Here is a 26,411-nt window from a genome sequence, read left to right as displayed (position 1 = left end):
CTTCCGACGTTAGGTCGTCGCACTGCAAGTCTCTCAAAACCGGATATCTATTTTGAAAGCTTATTATATTTTTATGGTTAATCTCGCCATTTCCAGATGTTCGGTTTCGGAAAAACATAGATCTGATATTAACAAAATATATTTTTCAACTTGCTCGATATACAAGAAAGTGTTTATTTTCCGCCATTTTACCTAGCCGCTACATTGAGCAAACCGTTCAAGATCGCTAGCTATCTAACACGCAGCCCCTAGGCTAGCCGCTACGATCTTGAACGCAGCCAGGTTCTCTCCGTCCAGACATCCGGGGATCACGTGTAGGTTAGCGCCATTATTTATATGTGTGTGTATAGGACGAAATACTTATTAGACTAATTTGGTAAGTTTTTTTTTTTTTACTTTGGGTTTTTCTGATCAAAATATGTCATGTGTCTGCATGTTATCGTCAATGTGTACATCTTCTCCAGAACCATTGCAGTAGGCCAATTTCAATCAAACTTGGCAATTATATAAATCACCCTTGAACAAAGGGAATGCAAGCATGTTCAAACGACAGGCCATGTGTCCCCATCAAAGTGGCAGGGTGGGGTTACACTAAAAAAGTTCTCAAGAACCACCTGGCCAGAAAAGTTGAAATCTACTCGAAAGTTTCCTTACATACCTCAATTTCAAGTTTGTTCAAAACTTCAAAGTATGGCTTTTAGGTGTAGGTTTGGCCCACCATAGGGAATCAAAATGTATGTGGTGGTTTCACTGTGAGTGCATTCCTCGTTCTAGGCCTATAAGTGTTTTTTTTTTTTCATAAATAAAAGATCTGACTCAAACTACACAATATAGTGAAAATATGCATTATATAAGCTCTTATAGTATGTTGATCAAAATCATTTTTATTCATTATATAACCAGCGATTGGATGAGCTCATTATATAAAAACTACCACGTTATTATTTGAAGAAGTAAAGCGAATGACTTTTAGAAAATGCCACTTTTCCAAGAAATTAAAGCGAAAATAGCCCGTTCGCTCAGCTGAGCGCTTAGTGTGTTAATACACAGACCAATTAATAGCGGACACAAAGAACAGCACTCCTCGGGATTAAAGGGGCATGGACACGATTTGAGCTGGAAAAGTTCAGATTTTATTTTGACATTTTGTTATGTTTATTGTTTGCAACTGCTAACTAAAGTATTTGTACAGGTACAGCGCTAATAAATTTTGAATGTCTTTATAATTTGATCTAACCACAACACTATTCTGATGAGAGTTCATAACAACACTAGGAAGGTCGTTTTAAGATTCCTCATGAAAAGAGAATTTCTTTGTAACTGTCCACTACCCTGTGTGCATTGAAGCATAGATAAGTATGGTGACTTTACAATGTTCAAAAGTCTGCTTTAAACGAAACTTTTGCTAGCATATTTAAAGACCGAGAAAATCAGCACAGGGCGGGTGCGTCAATTTACCCAAATAAAATAAAATAAAATAAAAATTGATTTGTTTGATGTACTCCGACCGACCCGTGAAATTTGCCCCGACCCGATCATTTTTTTCGCACTTGGAAATTTTAATTTTTTTTTTATTTGCTCCCTGGAAAATAGAAATTCTTCGAATTAGTATTAAACTTGATGCCATTTTTAAAAAATTATTTGGACTAGTTGTTTTACAGAATTCTTGATATCAAAATGGCCTTAGGCCAGTTAGGGCGTCTTTCGGTTCTACTTTCACTTTGATAATGACCATTTGTTAATCCGGGAACTTTTCAAACACTTTTCTATGTGAACGATCAAATATACCGCATCACAGCTCCAAATTACCACATTATCTACCAACAAGATAGAACAATGAGCTACGAACTCCTTTGTTGAGGCCTGATCGCATTTATGTACAAAAGATTGAAAGCCATGTTATTTAGATAAAAAAAAATCACGTGGGATAGCGCACCAAAATTATGGCGGACCACGAGTTGATGGTCTATATTTCTGAAAAGGCACGCATATTATTTTGATATAGGATTATCTAAATGTTATGGCGATTTAATAGGTGAACGGCACTTTTACTTTGATCTTAAACTGAGACACACGAATGGAACACGATCGTCACAACGATTTGAACGGTGCGGGAAAGTCGGCATTAAAATTATATTGGGTAATATTAGAACTTATTGTAAATTGCTGTCATCATGCAATTCACTTGGATATTCATGGATCACATTAAAGCTGTATGACCCGATGTTCATGTATTATTTTTGTACATAATTACTTTAAAGCAGATTAATTACTTTATAAAGTTATTAACTTTCCCTTAATTACATGCTTGAAAACATCTGCATGTAAAAGAAAACAGTGTGAATATTATTTAGAAAGTAAATATAGTGGCTACATATATAAATCATCCCATAATAGACGTCTATAAATAGACCCACGCGCGACAGGGGAATCCCAACATGATGTATTAACTCATAGGCAACTGTCTAGTTTTAAGGCTGAAAGAGCGTAAAACAACGAATTACTAAGAGGTATTTGATATTTTTATTTCTATTAAACTTGTGGAACGGCACTGTTATAACAAAATACACAGCTTTACACATATAAAACCAGCGATGATCTGAAAGTTTGAACTGGTCACGTGACTGTCACTTGAAATGGCAGAGTGACGCGACTATTTGTAAACATCGATTTAAAATCAAATTATTTGGGTTAAAACAGGTGAAATAATTTATGATATGTCGTACAGTCTCATAACTACATACGTGCGATGATTTAATAGCGTTTTTACGAGATGGAAAAAAAATATTGTAATTCGGATCATACAGCTTTAAAGTGTTTAAGTGATTGCTATTATGAATGTCGGAATCGACCGGTGGTGACAAAAAGGGGTGTTAATTTATTTATTAACAACCGTAGAGGTCCTCATCCGTGACGAATGCAAAACGTCCTGACTAAATTTCAGGAGAGGTTGGAAGATTTACGTGTATTATATACAATGTACAAAATGAATGTTCTAAACTCTATTCTGTCTGGCAGTGTTATATGTTTAATGAAAACATCAGTAAATTTGTAAATCTGATTTTCAAAAAAAAAAAAAAAAAAAAAAAAAAATACCGACCTACCTATCCGACTTGAAAAATGTGGTTCGGAGTACATCAAACAAATTTTTTTAATGATGGCCCAAATGGAAATTAGATGGAAGTCAAATGGCCCCAAATGGAGGTCAAATGGAACATATAATTGCTACCTTATATGATTAACTTACATATCGACCTAAAAAACATAATAATACAAGAAAAAAATACTAATAAATTATCAAACAGTGGGATTGTTAGTCGTTATCAACAGACATAAAAACAGAGTATGTCTCTAGTGGAATTTTTATCAATCGAAAGAAAGAATAAAACTTTTAATTTGTTAAATTAAATTGGAATTTGAAATAAATAAAAAAAAGAAGAACTCGTTACATACAAAAACAATTGAATAAATGGAACTACTATACATACTATTTACAACTATTTACATAGATGTAGCTAGTAAAAATCAAATGTATGTATGCTTGGAATCAATAAGACTACATATTATTTACAACAAAAGCAATTAACATGCACTATGTAGATAAAGCTACTGTTTGATTAATAAATCCTATGAATGACTAAACTTTGCGTAGTACCAATTAAAAATCAAAACCTGTATTATTTACAACAAAACAACCTTTTAAGTATATATATAAAGCATCATACAAAAACACATTGAATTATTGGAGCTACCAAACACATACTATTTACAACCAACTTTTTAACAAACATTACTTTTTATTTCTCTTTTTTAAAAATCTATTGGGGGGTGGGGGTGGGGGTTCTTCCTGTTTTTATCCTATACGAAGACTAGACTTTTTCACAGGCACCTGAAGTATGGATATTACTACCCCCTATTCATTTTATTATATCGGTAGAAGGCCAGTCTCTAAAGCTTACAAAAAGCGTGAAACTATTACATGAATCGAAAGAGGGATGAGATAGACTGGGAATTCACACATTTCAGAGAAATTGCCACCAAAAAAAAAATTATCCAAAAAAGGGGGGTAGTAATATCCATATTTCTGGTGCCTGTGGACTTTTTTCTTTCTAGCCATGCTGAAATTGTTGAAACTGCAAAAGTAATAGAATTTGGATTATAATAGATTGTATTGTTAAATACAGCCCCCCTATCATCTGCGACTCCATCTACTAATGTATTGTCTCTTATCAACTGAAATACTCCATATACATGGAATCTGTTTCAAAATCAGGCCTACTGGGATTAGAATCTTAGATATATTTAAAAAGGTTGCAAAACTTGCACGTACATTGTCTAAATCGTACTCTTAAATTTGTGTACTCTAAACACAATTCTAAACAATATCTAATATACAAAAGAGAAACGTGGACAATTTTTTATTTTCTTAAGAATTATGCATAATCGATGTTCTTTCCGTAAAACAGACTTACCTTTTTAAAGAATAATCAGGAAGAAAAGAATCTTCGTCAAAACTAGTGTTTTTTAAATGTAAAGGTCTCATAATTATGTTCTCAAACACAATAATTAAGGTCTTCCGTTGTTACTGTTGTGCTGGTTAAGATTCTTATTATTCTTTTTTTTCCTAGACGCTAACTTTGAAGCTTCATATCTTGCTCATTTCTGCATGGATTTTGCTCAAATTTTCAGGGTTTATAAACTTTACAGAACAATTTAAAATCATGTACTACATTTCAGAAATTCCCTTCTGTTCACGAGTTATTTCCCTTTGAATGAATTTTTAGGGGCTTTGGTTTCCATACAAAGGCTCCGAGACTGTATAAGCTTGAGCAGAAAATGCATTGAAAATGAAAAGTAGGAGCATTGTAGTTGTGCACATCGTTTTTTGTTTTTTGATTACAGCGTTCGAAATTGTTGGTTGACAGGGTTAAAAAATGAGGACGCCTAAAGGAGCAAAATATTACACATATTTTCCTTTGTATTTTTTAAACTAAAAATATTTTGTAAAGACGTGTAGAACAAAAGTTGTGCAAAATGTTTAGAGCTTTTTTTGGACATCCCTAAAAAGGGCCTGGTCCCTTGAATTAGGGATCTGGGGATCTTCAAAGTTTTCGCTTTATAACTATAAAAAAAAAAACAAAAAAAAAAAAAACGGTAAATATTTCGATATGGCTTTCCCTTGAAAAATTGTTCTTTAACATCTTATTGGTCTCATAAACATACTATTTTGCTCGAGTATTGTGTTAAATATGAGTAAAAAGCTTGACCCGAAAACAGGTAACCGTATCATTAGGTAGGTGAAGGGGGAAAATATGCATATAACTTAAATAAACTTGCTTTAATTGATAAATCTGACTTCATGAAATGCTAATATTCTTTTAAAATAAGGTTTTAACGTGATCTATGGTTCCTTTAAAAATCATCTATCGACAACTTTCTTTTTTTTATTATTTAGTAGCTTTAATATAAACAATCGTTCCAAAGAAAAAAAGAGGAAAAGGTTATCTCTTCTACGTTTGTTATTAAAACAACGATATATTAATTGAAGGAACATACCTTCAAGCATAGAATAACTCAGTCATTAACTACACGCATCTTACATACACCGCGGGGTTTGTTTTTGTTTACAATTACGTAACCGCCTCAAGGAACCATCGCGTGTGAACCAGGGCATGTACACAAAGTAAACATTGTCGTCCTAGATATAACACAGAATGTTATGTTTTTGATCATATTGGATTTTTCGAATAATTCAATCTTTCCGGGGATGTATATACTTGTTTATACGTCCCTGGTCTTACGTTTGATTTGTTTTAAATTCAAAACTCTAGAGCATTGAGTCAGGTATCAATTTTAAAGTCTGCAATTTCATATACAGTTCGTTTCTCAATCATGTCTAATTGAATGTGTGTTTAATATCGCAGATTCATTGCTGCTGGACTAGCGATCTGTGATTTCACACTACTTTAACTAATCACACAAGCTTTACTCAAATTCTTCGTTGTGAAAAAGAAAATGGATACATTTTACCAACATAACGAATTATTTCTGAACATGTTTTGAAAATCAATAGTTTATAATCATGATTAAACCAAATCTAAACATGCGTATAGAATATTTAGAAACCCATGGCCGACCAGTCTCATTTCAAATGATTCGTTGTTTTATTGTTTAAAAACAATGACTTTGATTAAACATTGATTCAGAACTCCTGGTCCAAATTATGTAACTTCGGCACGTGCCCCTGGCGTGAAATTCATACGCGACTTCTGTGCGCACTGTGTACATAATATACCTACATGTATTTACGCAGATAGATATTGAAGTTTAATAAAATATTCAAGATTTGAGAGCAATTTATTTGATTTGTATGTATAAATAATTCAAACTCGATGAATTATTCTCTTCAGTCTGAATATTATGCTATCAGAATTTTGTTGTATGATAAAATATTGGTAACAGCTTTATTGTATGTCCCGAGCCATAAATTTCATAAATTTAAATAGTAATTTTTTCTTCATTATTGGGACTGAACAGTTAAATGCTGAAATAATTTAATCCCACATACACGCGCGCCTCAAAAGACTGATTCGTGGAATGAGACCATGCACGCATGTACTTGAGTAGTATAAATTTATTAAACACCTAACGATAAAAATTTATAGTACACCTTTATAGCTTCATTTCAATGATATATATTAAATTCTCAAACTATTCCATAATTGCATACGAGAAGTCAGAATCGCCAGCGTAGCCTAACTACTTATATCGTTACAGTACTTATCTTCCTGTCACAGTTGATTATTTTCTTTCTAAAAACTTAACTTATATTCGTCTTTTGTAAAATCACCGGACAAGTATTTCAAATAATTTTTCCCGGGGTGATGTTACGTATAACATATCAAGAGGGAAAGAAGGCAAAAGTTAGATCCCACACACACATACTCGTGTACGGTTCCTGTATCAAATGTCATTTAATTTTAAAAATACACCGTAAGCTCATTCTTCACAAAAAGATTATTAATGACCATAACATGAATATTCTTGATGTAAGGTCATTTGCACCATTTCTAAAGGTCTAAAAATTAAAAATTGATTAGAGTCTTAATATCTTACTAATGGCAATTTTTTTTAATTAATACTGATAAAAAGTTTCCATATGATCAAAGAATATGTCCTGGCCTTGACCCATGGTCACATTGTCAAGTTCACTTTTTAGAAAATACAAACCCTGTCCTGGCCATATCAAGTAATGAAGAAACATTTAGATTTCATACTTACAACAGATTTTCCTGTTAACTGAGGCTGCATTAGGACCTGACCCAAGGACATATGGTCAAGTTCAAGGTTTTTATGTCACACAGCTCCGACGGAAGACCTCTCGTTGCTTTGCAACGGGCATTGGTCTAGTTTGATTTCTTATTGGTCAATGCAATTTACTCCTAATACGCAGCGATTCTATTTTTATGCAAAAATTAGAGGATTAATTATAAAAACGACAATTTCACATATATTGTTTTTTTTTTATATATGATATCTATATACTTCAATATGAAATACAATAAATTTTACATGTATTGCACACAACTTCATCTTTATATAAATGTACATGTATGACATCTGTATACACTTTGATATAAAAAGCAATATCTTTTTATCTAATATTATGAAATGTTCAAATACAAATAATTAAATTCATGCATCAATTCATAATTATTTATTTCCATATGTAAACTCATTATTAATCTTTGTACAATATTTATTGGGTGGGGGGTGGGGGTGCATATTCTATATTTCCATTTTTAGCTCACCTCAGTCGAAGGCTCAAGTGAGCTTTTCTGATCACATTTTGTCCGGCGTCCGTCTGTCTGTCTGCAAACTTTTCACATTTTCATCTTCTTCTCATGAACCACTGGGCCAATTTCAACCAAACATGGCCAAAAGCATCCTTGGGTAAAGGGCTTTCACGTTTGTTCAAATGTAGGGCCATGTCCCTTTCAAAGGGGAGATAATCACAAAAATGCAAAAATAGGGTGGGGTCATTTAAAAATCTTCTTCTCAAGAACCACTGGGTCAGAAGAGCTGAAATTTACCTGAAAGCTCTCTGACATATTGCAGATTCAAGTTTGTTCAAATCATGGCCCCCGGTGGTAGGATGGGGCCACAATAGGGGATCAAAGTTTTACATACAAATATATAGGGAAAAACTTGAAAAAATTTCTTCTCAAGAACCACTAAGCCAGAAAAGCTGAGATTTACATGAAAGCTTCCTGACATAATGCAGATTCAAGTTTGTTCAAACCATGGGCCCCGGGGGTTGGATGAGGCCACAATAGGAGATCAAAGTTTTACATACAAATATATAGGAAAAATCTTCTTCTCAAGAACCACTAAGTCAGAAAAGCTGATTTTTACATGAAAACTTTCTGACATAGTGCAGATTCAAGTTTGTTCAAATCATGGCCCCCGGGGGTAGAATGGGGCCACAAGGGGGATCAAAGTTTTACATACAAATATATAGTTAAAATCTTTTTCTCAATAATCACTGAGTCAGAAAAGCTGATATTTACAAGAAAACTTTCTGACATAGTGCATATTCAAGTTTGTTTAAATCATGGCCCCCGGGGATAGGATGGGGCCACAAGTGGGGGGAGGGGTGAAAGTTTTACATACAAAAATAGGAAAAAGCTTTAAAAATCTTCCTCTCAAGAACCATTGGGCCAAAGAAGTTGACATTTACATGAAAGCTTTCTAACATAGTGTAGATTCAAGTTTGCAAAGGGTAGTTTGGGCCATAATAGGGACCAAGGTTTTACATGCAAATATATATACGGAAAGTCTTCAGATATGGGCCAAAGTGACTCGGGTGAGCGATGTGGCCTATGGGCCTCTTGTTTAAAAACCGTATGTCCTATCTGAATACTTCTTTTGTGATTTTAAAAAATGACTACATGTTTTAATATCAAAAATATTCAAAGGTTCAGTATTTTATTGCAAATTGCCTCTAGTATATTCAACTTGGACATGAAATAAAGCATGCACACAATTCAGTATTATTATTTTTTAAAAAGATAAGTTGAATTAAAAGTTTGAAATACTTTATATTATATATTTTGCTCTTTGCTACATTTGCCAAAAAAATATAGCTGTCCTATCAGTGTTGTAAAAAAGTTGAAGTCCTATCAGTAAGTAAGTCAAAATAAAAGTGTGTCCTATTACAATTTGCACCGGTCCCAACCCCCTAATAAATATTGACTGGCCCCTAATACATATTTAGATTTCCATTTCATTATTAATCTATATAATTCATATTTAGATTTCCATTTTGGTCCATTTGATTTCCATTTGGGTTTCATTTGTGTCCGTTTGGGTTCCATTTGGGTTCATTTGAGTCCAATTGGGTAATTCGACGTACCGCACGGGGCTGGATTTCACAAAACTCTCTTAAGATCTGTTTATAAGATAGATCTTATAAGTGTCTTAAGATCTGACTTACGACAATCATAAGATACGGCAGTACCGTTTTGTTGCAGGGGTGGTGGTTGTAAGCAACTCCTGGCTTAGGGTTCACAATGCAGTCATTTATTGCATGATAAAACGAATGATGTTAACGACGAATACAATGGCGATTATAATCTCCATTACAAGATGCCCATTATAAAAATGGCCCTAAAAGACAAAAATAGTAACAATGAATATCACAGTGATTTACAATCAATAGAGTACATTTCAACTGTTTTCTCCCTTAATTCAAATATAGTAAAATATACTTTACTCAAATATTTACAGTTGCATTACAAATAATGTAACACTATGAAGTTACATGTTTTAAATATAAAAAAAGGTAATATCTTTTAATTATCTATCTATGGGACAAGGCCCAATGCATGCAAACATCAAAATGCTGCCTGGATGCTTCTAATCGTCAGGTCTGGATTTGAAGGTCTAATAATGTCTGTCAAATTCAAAATGCCAAATCAGTACAAAGATACCAAAACTGCTTAAATCAAAACCACAACCAACCTGATCAAAAACTCGAGAGATTCTAACTGAATAAAACTCAGTTCCACAGCCAATGAAATAGCAAGACCTGTGAACCTTTTCGCTCAACTATTACACTAAGTAAATAAAGGGGTGGATCTGGGAATTCACTTAAATCATAAAATGTGCTTTTGATTCCATATGCACTATTCATGATTATTAAAATATGGTATCATATAATATATACAAGTTAAAGCACACTGCTACAGTTTCACAAAACTACCTTAACTTCAAGAAATCTTAAGATAGATCTTAGGACGCTGTTACATGTACTTGTATACTCGTTACATTGTAAAATACCGTGTTTCCTTTATAATCTTTTAACTGCATGGATGAATTTAAATGTTACACGTAAATGAAAGATTAAAGTATACAAAAATATAAATAGGAAATTGAAATATTACGATTTTAGGCATTTGTAATTATCCAATATATTTATAAAATTTAATACAGTGTACTTCTTTATCTTGTATTTCAAAAGTTCCACTCGGTTTGTGTACTATTTGATTTCAGAAATTGTGGTACAAAAAAAAGAAGAAAACATTGAATGATACTTTTATAGAAACACTATATCAAAGTCTGATATATATTTTATTTTCTCCCCCATTCCTCTCCTCCGTACATAAAACATTTGCTTTACTAATTTGAAATACATGTATAAAGAAAAAAGACAATAGGATTGATGCGTTTGTTACAAGTTAGCAACGCCGCACTTATTTTATTCAACAAACTAATATACTGAATACAAAAAAGGTATTCAGTAAAAGATGATGTGGATGGGTAGGGAAAACCAAAGACACAGGTAATATTTAAGGAGGTACTCTACATCGTCATAATGGCTGACTTCCTTTTGAAACATGGCGGAAAATCTAAATACATCTGTATCAGCAATATTTGTCTATTCATTTCAAGAATTCTTGCCTAGCCGAGTACTTAGCTAAGTAGGTTAGAACGTTGACTGCTGAACTATATATCGTGTGTGTCGATACGAACGGGTTTCAAATTTTTCTTAGATTGGTTTCAACTAAAACTGTATTTTTTGCCTAAACAAAGTAAATTTGAAAGTTTTCAATTTTTAAAATAATGTTGTAAATATTCCCCACTTTTCATCCATATCAAATTTCGCTGGTGTAGCATACCTCCTTAAGCAAATTTATAACAAACGTCGCATTGAATCGAACAAATGCGTACCCGTGTTCGACTATACGTGTACACTGGGCGCAAAGGCTTTCCTATATATATATGTGAAAAAGCCAATAATTGAATGAAATGAAATAGTACGAAAACTAACCAAAACATAAACACGCGAAGACTTCACGCAACACTGCTTTTGTGTCTACAAACAAGAAATGAATGGTATTCGAATACGTTTAATTGTGACCACACAGCGGCTACGAAGTCCGTGTGCATGAGCTCAGACAAATCGGTGTCAAAAGATTTAAGATGTCTATGAAACGATGTCCAAACTTTCCAGTTACTGAAATATCAGTATTGTTTGACGAGGTGAAGAAAAGAAAAGACATTTGCTTTTAAAAACAAAACTACAGTTCCAATGTTATGAAGGAAACTTGGGGAGATGTCACTTCTAGATTAATTGCTGTAAATTCAACAGATTACCATTATGAATATGCTTAAACAGCGAAAGTAGGAAAAAGTTAGCTGTGGGATATTCGAAACGAATATTGAGTTCATCATAAAGATTACATGTTGCGGTTTACGACGCTTATCAATGATGTCCACATCCTCCATATAGTCTAACAGATAGTTTCCGTACCTGAAACCACGTTCCCTCCGAATAACCTACCTATCTCTTAGCAATATAGACTTAAGATAAGTATCTGGATGTCTTAAGATTTCTAACAATCTTAAGATTATCTTAAGATATGACAGTTTTGTGCAACAGCTATGATGAATCTTATGACAAATTTTGGTCTTAAGACAGATCTTAGTAGTAAGATAGTTTTGTGAAACTGGCCCCAGGTCTGTGAACCCTTGTCAATCAGGAGAAATTTAGCTTCAAATTGGATGCTATAAATTGATGGACATTTAGTTACTAGTCTTTGTGTATACCTTATCTATCTTATCTGGCGATCGAGACGTTCGTGCTATCTTTTGATGCTTACCGCGTAATCCAACTCGAGAGGGAAAAGGTTTTGGCTTTTTTCACGTAGAGATAGTCACAAAATAGTATTAGTAAATTTTGCATACAATAACAATTACATGAATTATAATAGAATATACTATATAGTAGTAGGCACAGGCACTCGACGTTTTAAATATCTATAATAAAAAAAATTGTCTTCCTGTAAACATGATATTCACAGAGTATATCGCGCCGCCAGCATGGTTTTCTTTTTTACCATCTGCATCGCTTGAAAATTTCGGCGTAAAGACCGCCATATCCTCTCACATACAACCACTGCCGATCACGGGGATCGAACTCCGGTCGCAGCGGTGACAAGCGAGGGCGGTACCCGGAGTTCTGTATCCCCCATGTACCTCAACAACTGACATTCAAATTTTTTGCTGACAATTAGAAATACCTAAGTGAAGCATTGTAAACATTCAAAATCAAAAAATTAAATTTGAAAATTTTCAGCTCAAATCGTGTCCATGACCTTTTAACAACAGTGGTCCCAGGGGCAATCAACAGTGGTCCCCAGGACGAACAATGAGTCAAACAGCAACGATCTCGATAGCCAGCGATTTCGGTTTATTCGAAAGCTTATTTCCAATGGGATCCTTTGATGCACGGATATTTGCGCTAAGGGGTATTACACCCCAAATCGGTGCCGGCGATATAAATTGAGGCCAGGTTTTATATTACGCCGACAAATTATATGGATAAAACCTGCTGTTAAAATTGTGTATATTTTAACAGAAATTGCTAGAAAATCTGCGTAAAGTACAAAACGTTGCAAATGATTTGAAGTGGTTGTTATTTGGTGGGTGTACCTCAGATGGTAGTTGATTTATTATGCTCGTATACAATGAACAATTGCTGAATCTAATGCAGATAAATACAGTATCATACACAATAAAACAGTCAAACACAATCAAACAGTCAAACAGAATACATTTAAAGTAACTGAATGTGAGCGCAGACATTCAGTTCTGTCTTATTTAATATATTCAACTTGTTCACCACGGATATAATAATGTGGAATAGACAACACATTTTCATGACACTCACCAATTCATTTTTCAAGATATCAACATGCATCATGATATGAAATTCTGTTGGTTACATACATTGAATTTACTCTTTATAGGTACCTTGTCTCCTAGACCAGACAATGGACTCCCAACACAGTGCCCAGGACGTGCTGCGCTGTGACCTATGTGACACTCCTGTACCCCCGATGTACTGCGACCTTTGTGAGGTCAAACTCTGCAAGGCCTGTGTTGGAGAGCACCTTTTCGATTTATCCAAAGAGCATAAAGTTGTGCCATTTGAACCAAGGCTCTCCACTATGAAATACCCTAAATGTTCAAAGCATGACAGGATCTGCGAGCTCAACTGCGAGAAATGCAATGTTCCTGTCTGTGTTGGCTGTCTGTCGTCAAATTCCCACAAGGGACACGCCTTGCTGAACGTTCTAGAAGTCCTGATGTCTAAAAGAGAGAATATGGAAACGGATAGAAAGGAGTTGGAAGACGATGTTGTTCCCAAATTTGAACAAATTCTCTCGGAATTATCTGACGTCAGAAAATCCTCGTTGGAAGATTGTAGGAGACTGACAACAGCTGTCATCAAACAAGGCGAAATCTGGCACCGAGAAATAGACAACATTGTCAACCAGCCGAAATTGAGAAGATGATAAATGAGCAGATGAACATCTTAGAAAAACATGAGGCAGAAGTCAGAGCACTTATTTCTCAAACAAAACAGAGTGCTCTTGATCTGAAAAAATCGCTCATGTCCAAAGACGCCTCTCTCTCCTTTTCATACGAATAAAAAAACACACAGTTCGATACATGGTGCAAACTTCCAATCGTGAAAATGTCCTTGCCAACATTTTCACCCCCACATATGAACACAGAGAAGCTACGAAAACTGTTTGGTTCCCTGAGAGGTGAACGTTTCATATACATGTATCTTCTCCCGAACTTATTCCCCATCCTATGTAATCTGTATAGACCATCAACATTTCTGCACGGAATCAAAACCATATCTGAAATAAGAAATACAAATGCAGTGATGTGTAATATTGTCAAGTGAGAGGGGTCTTTTATACTCGTGTCTCCATGCAATTTATTATCACACTCTAGATGGAAATTGAATATCTTAAAGAAATACTAGCATTTAGATGAAAACCAAATTTTGTCCTTAACATGTTTTAACATGAAATTGATCAAAATCATCAAATTAAACACTTAAATTTCCTTATCTCCAGTGCCAGATGTCTCAAGGAATACTAGCAGGAGGGGTGCATCAGCCACAAAAGGTAACCCAGATTTTTCAATATTTGTACATGCTCCCTGGGGAAATGTCTGATTAATACCGTAGTGGATGCTGAATATCTTAATTTTAAAAAACGTTTGGTCACCGTTGTATATCTTATTATGTTTTCTATGATAAATATTCTGTAAGGATTCGTGTTAAAATAAAAATAGGCCCTCAGTACCCCTTGGCGTAAATGGGGAGGTTCTTCGGATGAGAGCGCAAAAACCGAGGTCCCGTGTCACAGCAGGTGTGGCACGATAAAGATCCCTCCCTGCTCAAAGACCGTAAGCGCCGAGCATAGGCCTAAGTTTTGCAGCCCTTCACCAGCAATGGGGACGTCTCTATATGAGTGAAAAATTCTCGAGAGGGACGTTAAACAATATGCAATCAATCTATGATAAACAAACCGAATTACTACTGTGATAGGATGCTGGCAAATCATATTCATATAGAAGAGTAATAAATGTCTTGGTTTATGTATTATGGGGTTCTATAAAGAAAGTGCAGATGGAGTAATAATGCAAACCTAAATATTAAAGGGCCTATGCAATGAAATCGTATTTAATTGTGTTTAAAAAGAATTTTCTTTACTGAATTGAGCGTAAAAAAACGCATCAAAATCGGTGCAGAAATAAGAGTTATCGATCGTATAAAGTGGCTATTTTTACCTGCTTTCAAAATGCAATCAAGCAAAAATAGAAACGACCAAAAACTAGGCTATTCAGCTGTGACGTCACGACGGAATCACGCATGAACTATAGTATGGAAGATAGAGATTTCTGCGTTCTTTCATTGGATTCAGTAATAATTGAATAATTGTGTTTGTAACCATGTACATGTAAATTTCACGTATTTTCATTATGCACTTGCTACATTTTTGTACATGTAAAAACCATATAATATAGTGCATGATTCATTGTTCTTGTCTTTTGAAACTTCAAATGATATACTTAAGGATTGTACTGTATTTTACTGTGTACAACCCCCAACAAATGAAAAAAAATTACAAATGCATTAAACAGAAAAGCCTGGGGTTTTGTAAAGTTCTCCTTGAAATGAAGGCCAGCCAACACCAAACTGAAAATAACTGACATAATTCTTGTGGCTTATAGATGTACAAATTTAATGAAACATTGTTACTTGGGATAATTAATACTGTGTAAATGAAAACATCTTTTTACTAAGAAAGAAAAAAATCTATATGATTTTGTAATGATGAGGCGAGTGACCAGTATGATAGACCCCCCCCCCCCCCCCTTCGTAATTCTGCCTGTATATCTTGTGAGTATTTTCCGAAAAGCTTCACCTCTGGCCAAATAAAGTTGAGATGGAGGAGCATCCCCTATAGCATCATAATGCTTTACCGTATAAGTTTTACATTATGACCCCTGGGTCGAGGCCTCTGCTGGTGGACTGTTAATCCACGAGGGTCTCTACAGCCCAATAGCTAAGTACTCCGTTACTAGCTTGAAAATACGGATGTATATTTAATTGCTGTGATAAAATTTAGAAATTCATTTCCAAAATTAAGGATTACCTCCCTCATGCATAGCTCTTATCCTTAGACGAATTTGATTGTTCTTTTTTGGCACTCTCTTTTTCCATATAATAGCTGTAGCAAGTTTATTGTTATTTCGGATTTCAAACATTTCAGTTGAGCATCACTGAAGAGACATTATTTGTCGAAATGCGCATCTGGTGCAACAAAATTGGTACCGTATAAGTTTTACATGTGGAACATTCTACACGAGTGATGGAGCTGCTTATATTATATCAGACTATCTAAATAACCTGGGGGGAACCATAGGAATAGATTCAATCTATTAGATTGTACAGATGTGAATTTCACATGTTTTTAGAATGCATTTTGTCAAAATTGCTCAAGTGAGCTTTTCTGATCGCCTGTTGCCGTCGTCTGTCTGTAAACTTTTTAAAAATACATTTTCGACTTCTTCTCCAAAACCATTGGGCCAATTTCACCCAAACATGGCAAAAAGCATCATTGCGTGACGGCTTTCAAGTTTATCAAATGAAGGGCCATGTCCCTTTGAAAGGGGAGATATTCACAAAAATGCAGAATTAGGGTGGGGTCATTTAAAAATCTTCTCAAGAACCAATAGGCCAGAAAAGCTGAGATTTACATGACAGCTTCCTGACATAGTGCAGATACAAGTTTGTTCAAATCATGGCCCCCGGGGGTCAGATGGGGCCACAATAGGGGATCAAAGTTTTACATCCAAATATATAGGAAAAATCTTCAAAAATCTACTTCTCAAGAACCACTGAGCCAGAAAAGCTGAAATTTACATGAAAGCTTCCGGAGATGATGCAGATTCAAGTTTCTTCAAATCATGGCCCCTGGGGGTATGATGGGGCCACAAGGGGGATCAAAGTTTTGCATGCAAATATATAGGAAAAATCTTTAAAAATCTTCTCAAGAACCACTGAGCCAGAAAAGTTGAGATTTACATGAAAACTTCCTGACATAATGCAGATTCAAGTTTGTTGAAATCATGGCCCGATGAGGCCACAATAGGGGATCAAAGTTTTACATAAAAATAGATAGGGGAAAGCTTTTGAAATCCTCTTCTCAAGAACCACTGAGCCAGAAAATCTGATATTTATATGGAAGCTTTCAGACATATTTCATATTTAAGTTTGTTAAAATCATAGGAAAAATCATTTAAAATATTCTTCTGAAAAACTACTAGGCCAGGAAAGTTGAAATTTACATGAAAGCTTCCTGACATAGTGCAGATTCAAGTTTGTACAAATCATGGCCCCCGGGGGTAAGATGAGGCGACAATTGGGGATCAATTTTTATAAACAAATATATAGGAAAAATCATTAAAAATCTTCTTCTGAAAAATCACTGGGCCAGAAAAGTTTACATTCACATGAAAGCTTCCTGACCTAGTCCAGATTCAATTTTGAAAAAATCATGTCCCTGGGAGTAGGTTGGGGTTACATTAGGATAAAAGTTTTACATGCGAATATATAGGTCTTTTTTTTTAATATGAGCCAAGGTGACGCAGGTGAGCGATGTGGCCCATGGGCCTTTTGTTTTGATTGTTTAATCTCCCCTCTTTTGCGTAGGGAATGCTATCTTCTATTAAATGTCTCTGTTTTGTGACTCCTAACTGCTCTCACTGAAATAAAGTCCGCCCTAGGCTATACCAAACTGAAAGTAAGTTACAATTCTAATGGCTAATCGATTTACAAAATCTTAACATACAGTAAGAACAGTGATATTTGGGATAATTTATACCGAGTAAATGAAACATCTGACAGAAGAAATCTACAATAATGTGATGAAAAACGAACTTATCGGCTTTACATTTGGCTCTTCGACCATGTCCGAGAGAATTATCTACACTCTTTTCCTTCTTCCGAAATGGGATATCCGTATTGACGTCCCAGCGATTTAGCGCTTGAACCCGATCATTTCAAAAATACGTTCAGGTGTCATTTGGAGATTTTCGCTAATATCTCCCTCAATTTAATTCATATCTTCGTGAAATTATCAATTAAGTTTTGATTTAGATAGATGTTTTTTCTACCAAAAAAATTGGATTGCATTGCATAGCCCCTTTAATTTCTTATAATTCGTGATATGAAAAGGTGAAAATAACGAACAGTGCTCAATCCATAAATTAAGGCAGGCTAATGACAAATAAGTGGATGCTACAGGGGTTTCAACAGTCTCATTAAAGTCAACATCTCACAAATTATGTGATTTTTATAATCTAGTTTGCCCAATTAACCAATCATATGATCAATTGCTGTTTGACGTGTTTCATACCAATTGTTAGGTCGTTCTTGGCACACTGATTTTGACTGCGGATAACTCCGTTTACCTGGATCCAGCGATGTATCTATGTTTGTAAGAGTTTTTGTGAAGCTTAGGAATCCAGTATTGGTTCGGCAACAAAGCGTTAACTAGAGCCTGCATGAAAGTGAGAATCCTTAAGAGATCACGTACGTCCATCACACTTGTAGCTGTGACAATGTTACTCCAATCGTTTTATAGAAATACTTTACAATAAGAGAAAGATACCTGTGAATGTTAGTGTTATCTCAATTTGTATATCTGTCTGTACGAACATGTAACATGTATGAATATACTTGTATTGTGACACAATAACTCAAACATTTTTCATCGTACCACTTTCAAATTCTATACAGGAGTTAATCTATGATATTAGGTTATGAGATTGATCGCGGCTCGTTATCTTCCCCTTTGATTGGCTCCTAAAATATATATAAAGGTTTCTTATGAAGTTCACTACCTCGGTGTAAAAAAAATAATGAAAGCTTTCTTGACAAAAATCATTGAATTGAAGTGATGTATACCTGGATACAGTGTTATCTTTAAATGTAGTTGATCCTACAGTCTAGGGAAAGAACATAATAATTCCTCTCTGACATCAAAAACGTTAATGAATTCTTTGTCATTACATGTAATACATGAATTAGATTTTAGATGGTTTCCTTTCTGACTGATTCAGTTCTCTAGTTGTTATGGCAAGTTAAAGGTTAGTGCTTTTATTGAGAAATATAATGAGAAAATGAAGATAACATGAAAGGTGAAGATAATGAACAGTGATCAATCTCATAAATCCTATAAGCAATACAAAATAGATAGTTGGGCAAACATGGACCCCTGGATACGCCAGAGGTGGGATCAGGTGCCTAGGAGGAGTAAGCATCCCCTGTTGACCGGTCACACCCGCCGTGAGCCCTATATCCTGATCAGGTAAACGGAGTTATCCGCAGTCAAAGTCAGTGTGCCAAGAACGGCTTAACAATCGGTATGAAACTCGTCAGACAGTATTTGACCCAATGATAGGTTGTATTGACGAACTAGATCGTTATAACGACCATAGAATTTGCGAAATGCTGACTTCAATCGAGACTGTTGAAACCCCTGTACCATCAACTTGTTTGTCAGTAGCTTACCTCGATTTAAAACCTGACTATACGCAGAACAAGCTCTTGCATATCGAATCAGTTGAGATATATAAACGCCATATGCAGGTGATAATGGAATATTGCTACATAAATATGGGAAGTTGACGATGGAGAAGCTGAAATCATTCCGTTTGTCATACAGTTGAGTTGTCAGTTTGCCGTTAATGTCTACTTTCAATAAAATATCCAAGTATGAAGCAGAAGTTTAAAACATTTAAAACATTTTCCTTGTGTAAGACAGCACCAGAAGTTCTGAGGAATAGCGCGGGTGCACCAGCCAAGAAAGGTAATCAACAGTTTTATACAAGTGTTTAGATATGATTTACAGCCTATATATTAATCTGATTAACTGATTGATTCAAGTATCATTAACCCATATTATCCCAGTTTACTTTAGGAATGTCGATGGTCTCTTCCCAGGTACATTGTATCTAGGTTCTCTCTTCCATCAATAAAAACTGCGCCACCAGATAACTGAAAAAGTGTTGAGTGTGGCGGAAAACAGCAAACAATCTATACAAAGAAATACCTCATGGAAATGTTATAAATTTATTTTCAATACAGGCCTAATTATACAAATTAGTCTACTCTACCATTGTTTATATAATTATGCTCCATATACCATACAAACTAATTAGCGTCTTTAATTTTGACGCAATTTAAGGTTGAATTTCTCTGTATGATGAACTATAAACTTTGACAAAACATTGGTGAATGTAAGAATATTCTGAATTTTCAGTACTGAATTGTTATTAACATATCACAAAGATTAGCTGTTTTATACAAGTATTGGGTTTACTTAATCAATACCAAACCACAGACAAGTCACCCACTGTTAGATCTTTATATCAGATCTAGTTCACTGGAGCAATATTTTGGAAACTGTGTTTGGTGTCTATCTGTATGTCTGACACAGGGCGTCAAGTTTCCTATGAAGTCCTATATTTGGGGGGTTATTCCTATAAATTCTTATGTTTCCGCAAAACAATCCTATATTCCTGTGAAATTCCTATATTTTAAGGTAAGCAAGAAATGTTGGATTCCGAAGCAAAACCAGTGCTGTATATTACAAACAATGTATGTCATCTGTTTGTAACTATACAACATTTACTTCAATATTCACCTTTATTTCCCTGCCCAGCTATTCCAGCTTTACCAGCTGGATTTGTTTTTCTTCTTTGCCGGAAATCCAACAGTCCTGCAGGTGAAGCTGTCCCATGTTCTAACAAGTGTTTTGTTTCAGGTTGAGTTTTAACAAAACTTAGTGTGAAAATGCCTAAGGATAAAATAAAATTTCAGGAACCTGATGCCTTAGCCATCTTAATCACCGATTTAAGCAGTTTATGTTAGCTTGCCAAACGCGTCATTTTGTTAATTGACATTATGTTATTGAAAAGTTGTAATTCCTGTTAACTCGTAAACAGGAGAGTGTTGTGAGTGGAGGATAGGGCTTAAATGTCCAGAAGTTCTCTGTTTCTCTTGTCCTATATATTCCTATATTTCTGAGAAAAAGGTGCTATATTTCTGAAGTATGTTCGATATTTTTTGGACCAAAATTCACTTGACGCCCTGCTGATATAAACTTTTCAATTCCATCTTTTTCTCAAGAACTTCAAAGCGAATAGCAGAATTGCCACAACGTATCTCTGAGTATAAGGGATTCAAGTATATATGAACAAATGTGGGGTCTAGCACCACCTAGTGGGAGATGTTTATAAAGAGGACTTATTTTTAAAATTGTTTTCTCTGTTATGACTGGGATCTTTAGAAATAATTTTAGAATATGTACGTGAATCGTGTTGAAGTCTTCAGATAAAAACTATCCATAACATCATTGCTGTAACAATAATAAAATGTCATAAATATTGACTGGTTTACAGACTATACGGGGAAATATTACTGCGGTAGGAAGGTACTGAGATGTCGATGTTGTGATGGATACTGTGGACCAGACAACAGCTGTAACTGTGAACCTTGTCAGGAACTGGCCTTAAAAGAACAATTGAGAGGTACTTTAGATTGTCAAAAAGTGGTAATATTTTTACAACAGTTAAAATATTGCAATTTTCACGTTATAAAAGTCAAAAACGTAAACTTAAAACAAAACAATATAGCAATTATAATAACGAAATCGTATGGTTAGGTTATATTCATTCTGGCATTTAATTTACAATCTTAACATCTGTGCAAATTGAAGAGTACATATGCTAAATAATCTCCAGCGAGTGAGAAGGAGTAAGCCATTAAAAAAATATGTATTTTTGCTATTTAAAAATTGTTGATCAGAAGTGAAAATGAAAAAATAGAATTCCAAATCGATTATCAGAAGTGGAAAATAAAAGTTAACTTCCAATAATAATTATCAGTAGTGAAAATAAAGTTTGATTCAAAATTTAATTATCTGAGTGAAAGTTAAACTATCAATATGGAAAATCCAAAGGGTTTGAATATGAAATCATTAAAAGAAAAGAAAATAAATCTTTTTCTTTCAGCGATGCTTGGTGTTTTCCGTTAGAAATGAAAAAGCGCTGAATTCAAATTACTACTGAACGGAGAGCATCATTGCGAGGGGAGGGCCTCCAGACCTTGTTACCATGGATATTGTTGACCGAGGATGATTTTAAAATGTTGACATTAAACGAAGTGTTTTGCTTTTTAGATCGCCTGAGTAAACTCAGGTGACCTATTTTACTCAGGTGACCTATTGCAATTGGTTTTCGTCCGTCGTCATCCGTCGTGCGTTAACAAATGAACATTTTTAACTTCTTCTTGATAACTACCCGTTCAATTCTTTTAAAAGTTGGTATGAAGCATCATTGGGACAAGGGGGACATACATTGTAAATTTCAGGACTCCAGCACCCCTAGGGCCCTAGGGGTGGGGCAAAAACTGCCCAAAATTGACCAATATTCAAAAATCATCTTCTCAAGAACCACACAAATGTAAGAAAAACTAAATGCATAGTGATGTAGAGCAGGAAGGCTTCTACCAAACTTGTCAATTTCATGATCCCCGGGGTAGGGGTTCTGACCTTAGGGCGGGGCCGATCTTGCTATATAGTGTTTATGTGTAAAACACTTAAATAACATTTTCTTTAGTGCTATTGATACTAAATTGAGAGTAAATAGATATTTAGAAAGAACAGATAGTCCTTTACCAAAATTGTAAATTTTATGATCACAGGGGTAGGGGTTTTGGTATCAGGGTGCGGCCAAAATGGTCAGTTATTAAATGTGTGAACAATAGACATTTTTAACTTCTCCTTGATAACTATCATTCCAATTCTTTTCAAATTTGGTGTGAAACATATTTGGAACAAGGGGAACATAAATTGTAAATTTCAGGATTCCTGCACCCCTGGGGCCTTAGGGGTGGGGCAAAAACTGTCCAAAAATTACCAATTTTCAAAAATCTTCCTCTCAAGAACTACACACATGCAAGAAAAACTAAATGCATAGTAATGTAGAGGAGGAAAGCCTCTACCAAAATTGTTAATTTCATGATTCCCGGGGTAGGGGTTCTGACCCCAGGGCGAGGCCAAACTTGTTATATAGTGTTTATGTGTAAAACACTTAAATGACATTTTCTTTAGTGCTTTTGATACTAAATTGAAACTAAATGGATAGAGCAGGTAGTCTTTTAGCAAAATTGTAAATTTGATTTTCTTCAGAGTAAGGGTTTTAACCCCAGGGTGGGGCGAAACTTAGTATACAGTATTTATGTGTAAGTTTGCTGATACTGTATAAAATCTAAATGCATACTTAGGAATAACAGAAAAGGATGTATAAAAATGGTGAATTTCACAACCCAGGGTTATGACTTAAGAATGAGTCCAAATTAGTCATACCTTTTGATGTTTTAATGTTAATACACCTATTATTTAAAGCCTTTCATCAGTGTATGCACTTTTGAGAGCATTGAAGTTTTAAGAACACATCTTGTTTTATACTGTTGCTGAACATTAGAATTTAGCTTAGATATTCAGAGCAGGAATTTTTTTTCTAGATTTCATAGCCCATGAAAGTAGTGATACTTTTTCACTAGTATTCAGGTGACCGATAAGGCATGTGGGCCTCTTATTGTACATTATAAATGATTAGAAAATATATTGCATTTTGAGAAATTCTTGATTTGGAGCAGTTATTATTTTTTTGTATCAACAGTGTACTTTACTGTGACGGTTATAATGATACACTACAGCTACTATAAAAACAATATACAATTCTAATATGCTGATTATAAAGTATCACAAACTGTATAAAAGTGGAAAATACTTCTACCCTTCCCCCCTCATTATTAACTCCCGTGCACAAAATGTATTCCCAATTTTGATTTTATTCAAAAATTAGAAATCATGTAAACTTTTTGATGTTGAAAATTTTCAAAACATCCCCATGTTTCCTTAAGTTAAACTGGCGACATTTGATCTTACCCTAGTTTCTAGGTCCCAACATCCTCTCATCATTTCTGAAGATCTCGTGTCTCTATCAGTTCAGGTTCTAAAGTTATACATGTTTTTATGACCATGGTCAAAGGTCAAGGTCGCTGGACTTATTCGACCTTGATACTGCTTTGTAGGTCCTATCATTATCATTTCTGCAGATCTGAGGTCCCTATCAGATTTGGTTCTGAAGACATATCATTCTATTTTCTAGGTAAGAGTTTGGTGTCACTGGAGTACTAGATTCTATTGTCATTTCTGTAGATTCCGTGTCTTTATCGGTTCTCGAGTAATACGAGTTTTCTACGATCAATGTCACTGGAGTTACATGTTTGTTAGACACAATATCATTCTATCATATCTAAAGATTTCATGTCTGCATCGGTCCTGATTCTAAAGTAATACGAGTTTTTATTATCAAAGTCAAGGGTTAAGATCACAGGAGTCATTTTACCTTCCTACTTGTTTGTATTTTCTTATCATTTCTGAAGATCCAATGTCTATCAATGAGGAACCGGAGTCGGTTATCTTATCTTGTATTGATAGAGGGCGCCACAGGCAAATCCGGCCCTGAACAAAAAAAAAAGATAAATGTTGAGAAGATGAGTTATCAGCAACCATTCTCGAATGCGATTTCGGGAAACACAAACACTACCTTTTACTTACGATGGCATCCAGATGTGGTCATATGGCAATACCTGAACTTAGGAAAGAGTTAGAAAAGTTTGGAGCAAAGAAATCGGGAAGAAAGTGGGAACTTGTAAGAAGGTAAATAAACATTCAATGTTTTTATGTTCATCCAAGTAAAATATGATTAACGTAGTAAATAATTATCAATGGTGTTTAGATATTATCTAAATATATTATAACAACGTATAATGGAACTAGGTGTTATCAGAAAGGAATTGTTGTAAAAGTTTGCAGATTTACCGAACTAAACTAAACTTGAATTTCCTCGGCAATTCCAACATCGTTGCTATATTGCTTCATGTCTGCAGCAAAATAGAAACGCATTTTTATATTGAATAAAACGATACAGTGTTATAATTATTTGATGATTGACACTATGTTTTACATTATAATGATCACTTGATAAGTGTTATTTGATTACAGACTTAATTGAAGCATATAGAAGAAATGAACATCGTGCAAGGACCGATATTTCTGGACCTGAATTTATTATTATGTCACCCGATCCACAACTCTACAGGGACCTTCATTGTGATAAGAGCTTTTCAAATTAAAAGGAATGACAAATTCATTGACGAGATGAAGAGAAATTTTAATGAATTTTATGAAAGATATTTTAAGTCTGCTCTGTTAGAGAAAACGTTTTTCAAGACATACGATGGTAAATGTATATGGAATAAATGTTTAAAAAACAAATAAAGGTTTATTCTTTAATCACAAATTTTTAATGGTGAATTATGCATAAGACGGCACTATGCAATTCTTAAAATTGCACAACATGAAACAGACATAAATAATTTTACAGGAAAGCTTTGTTTCAGAGCTATTCATAGGTTCTGTCAGTATTTTGAAAGTTTTGGCAAGTCCAATAATTCTTTCAATGTGTACACGTTTGCTGGATATCTTTCTGTCCTCTATCACAGTAGCACAGGAGTCATTCCTAAAAATTGAATGAATTGTATCAATGATGCTTTGAATCAATCACTGAATTAGTAAGGGTTATATATACATGTACTAAAATATGTTTTAGAACTTGCAGTATAATTTATCAAAGAGTAGCAAATAATATAACTACAAACATCTGCATCATTATGAACTTAATATATATATACAAAAGGATCGCATTTGTTTTTTTATTTAACTGAAACCTGTAAAATTTGTAAACAATGTTTTAAGTAGACATCAATGTTAAAATCCCATGCTAGCAAGTATGCATAAATTATCAACAAGGTGGATACTTTTGGACATATTTTGTGATTATATAGTAGTTTTGAAATTGATCACTGCTCTTTATCTTCACTTTTTCATTATGGTGTTAAGAGATAATGGGTAGTAATAAATGACCAGTAATTGCAAGTGTCAGTGGGGATTCTACATGTGACAGTGTTTGTAACCTTATCGGATTATTTTGCATGTGTAGTAAATTGCCGATCCCATTAGCGGGATTTTCTCAGTAAATGCGATATAAGTACTACACAAAATACTATATATCAACATTACTTTGTACATGTATATTATAAACAAATATCCAAGATAAGCAATAGTTACCATGTTGAGTTTCAGTCAAATAGTCGTCCGATATAAAATGCGCTCTGCAAACAACAGCAAAAGTTGACGGAGTCCAGCTTTGAAAACGAGTTTCACCACGTTTAATTGCGTGAATCCAGGCTTTTCTTCTTAACGAGTCTGATGTAAATACATTATGACCACCCCTATTACAACAATACAGCACACAACAGCAAGTTCCGAGCATGTTTCAAAAGGATGTGTTCGACAGCAGATTGTTTACGTTTTTCTTCGATCGGTAACTACAGATAAAGC

At 34.5% G+C, this 26,411-nt stretch overlaps 1 protein-coding gene and 1 long non-coding RNA gene across 7 annotated transcripts; one reads left to right on the top strand and one right to left on the bottom strand.

Annotated features, from left to right (window-relative positions):
• Positions 1-29: 29 nt before the first annotated feature.
• LOC125677502 (E3 ubiquitin-protein ligase TRIM9-like) lies at positions 30-25,306 on the top strand. 6 transcript variants are annotated; one of them, XR_008801479.1, is made up of 7 exons: positions 30-376; positions 13,314-14,117; positions 14,439-14,489; positions 19,697-19,745; positions 21,340-21,468; positions 21,952-24,668; positions 25,014-25,152. XR_008801479.1 is itself a non-coding variant. In XM_056159558.1 (6 exons), the coding sequence occupies exons 2-6, from the start codon at positions 14,045-14,047 to the stop codon at positions 21,972-21,974; spliced, it is 321 nt and encodes a 106-aa protein (XP_056015533.1). In that variant the 5' UTR covers positions 30-376; positions 13,314-14,044; the 3' UTR covers positions 21,975-23,582. The 6 variants fall into 6 exon arrangements, 3 of the variants coding, with proteins under 3 accessions (XP_056015533.1, XP_056015534.1, XP_056015532.1); XR_008801477.1 differs by having other exon boundaries at positions 13,314-14,489; positions 19,701-19,745; XR_008801478.1 differs by having other exon boundaries at positions 13,314-14,489.
• On the bottom strand, positions 25,287-26,411 carry LOC125677503 (uncharacterized). The gene is made up of 2 exons (XR_007371162.2): positions 26,139-26,411; positions 25,287-25,530 (listed from the first exon to the last, which is right to left on the bottom strand). It is a non-coding gene; the product is annotated as an uncharacterized LOC125677503 (long non-coding RNA).

Source organism: Ostrea edulis, chromosome 3 (assembly GCF_947568905.1).
Source record: "Ostrea edulis chromosome 3, xbOstEdul1.1, whole genome shotgun sequence".
NCBI classification, from domain to species: Eukaryota; Metazoa; Mollusca; class Bivalvia; order Ostreida; family Ostreidae; genus Ostrea; species Ostrea edulis.
The sequence above is the reverse complement of the archived record's forward strand: the minus strand, read 5'-3'. Positions and strand labels throughout refer to the sequence as shown.

Coding starts and splice junctions, on each gene's coding strand:
- LOC125677502 (XM_056159557.1), top strand. CDS start 13,338: ATGGACTCCCAACACAGTGCCCAGGACGTGCTGCGCTGTGACCTATGT.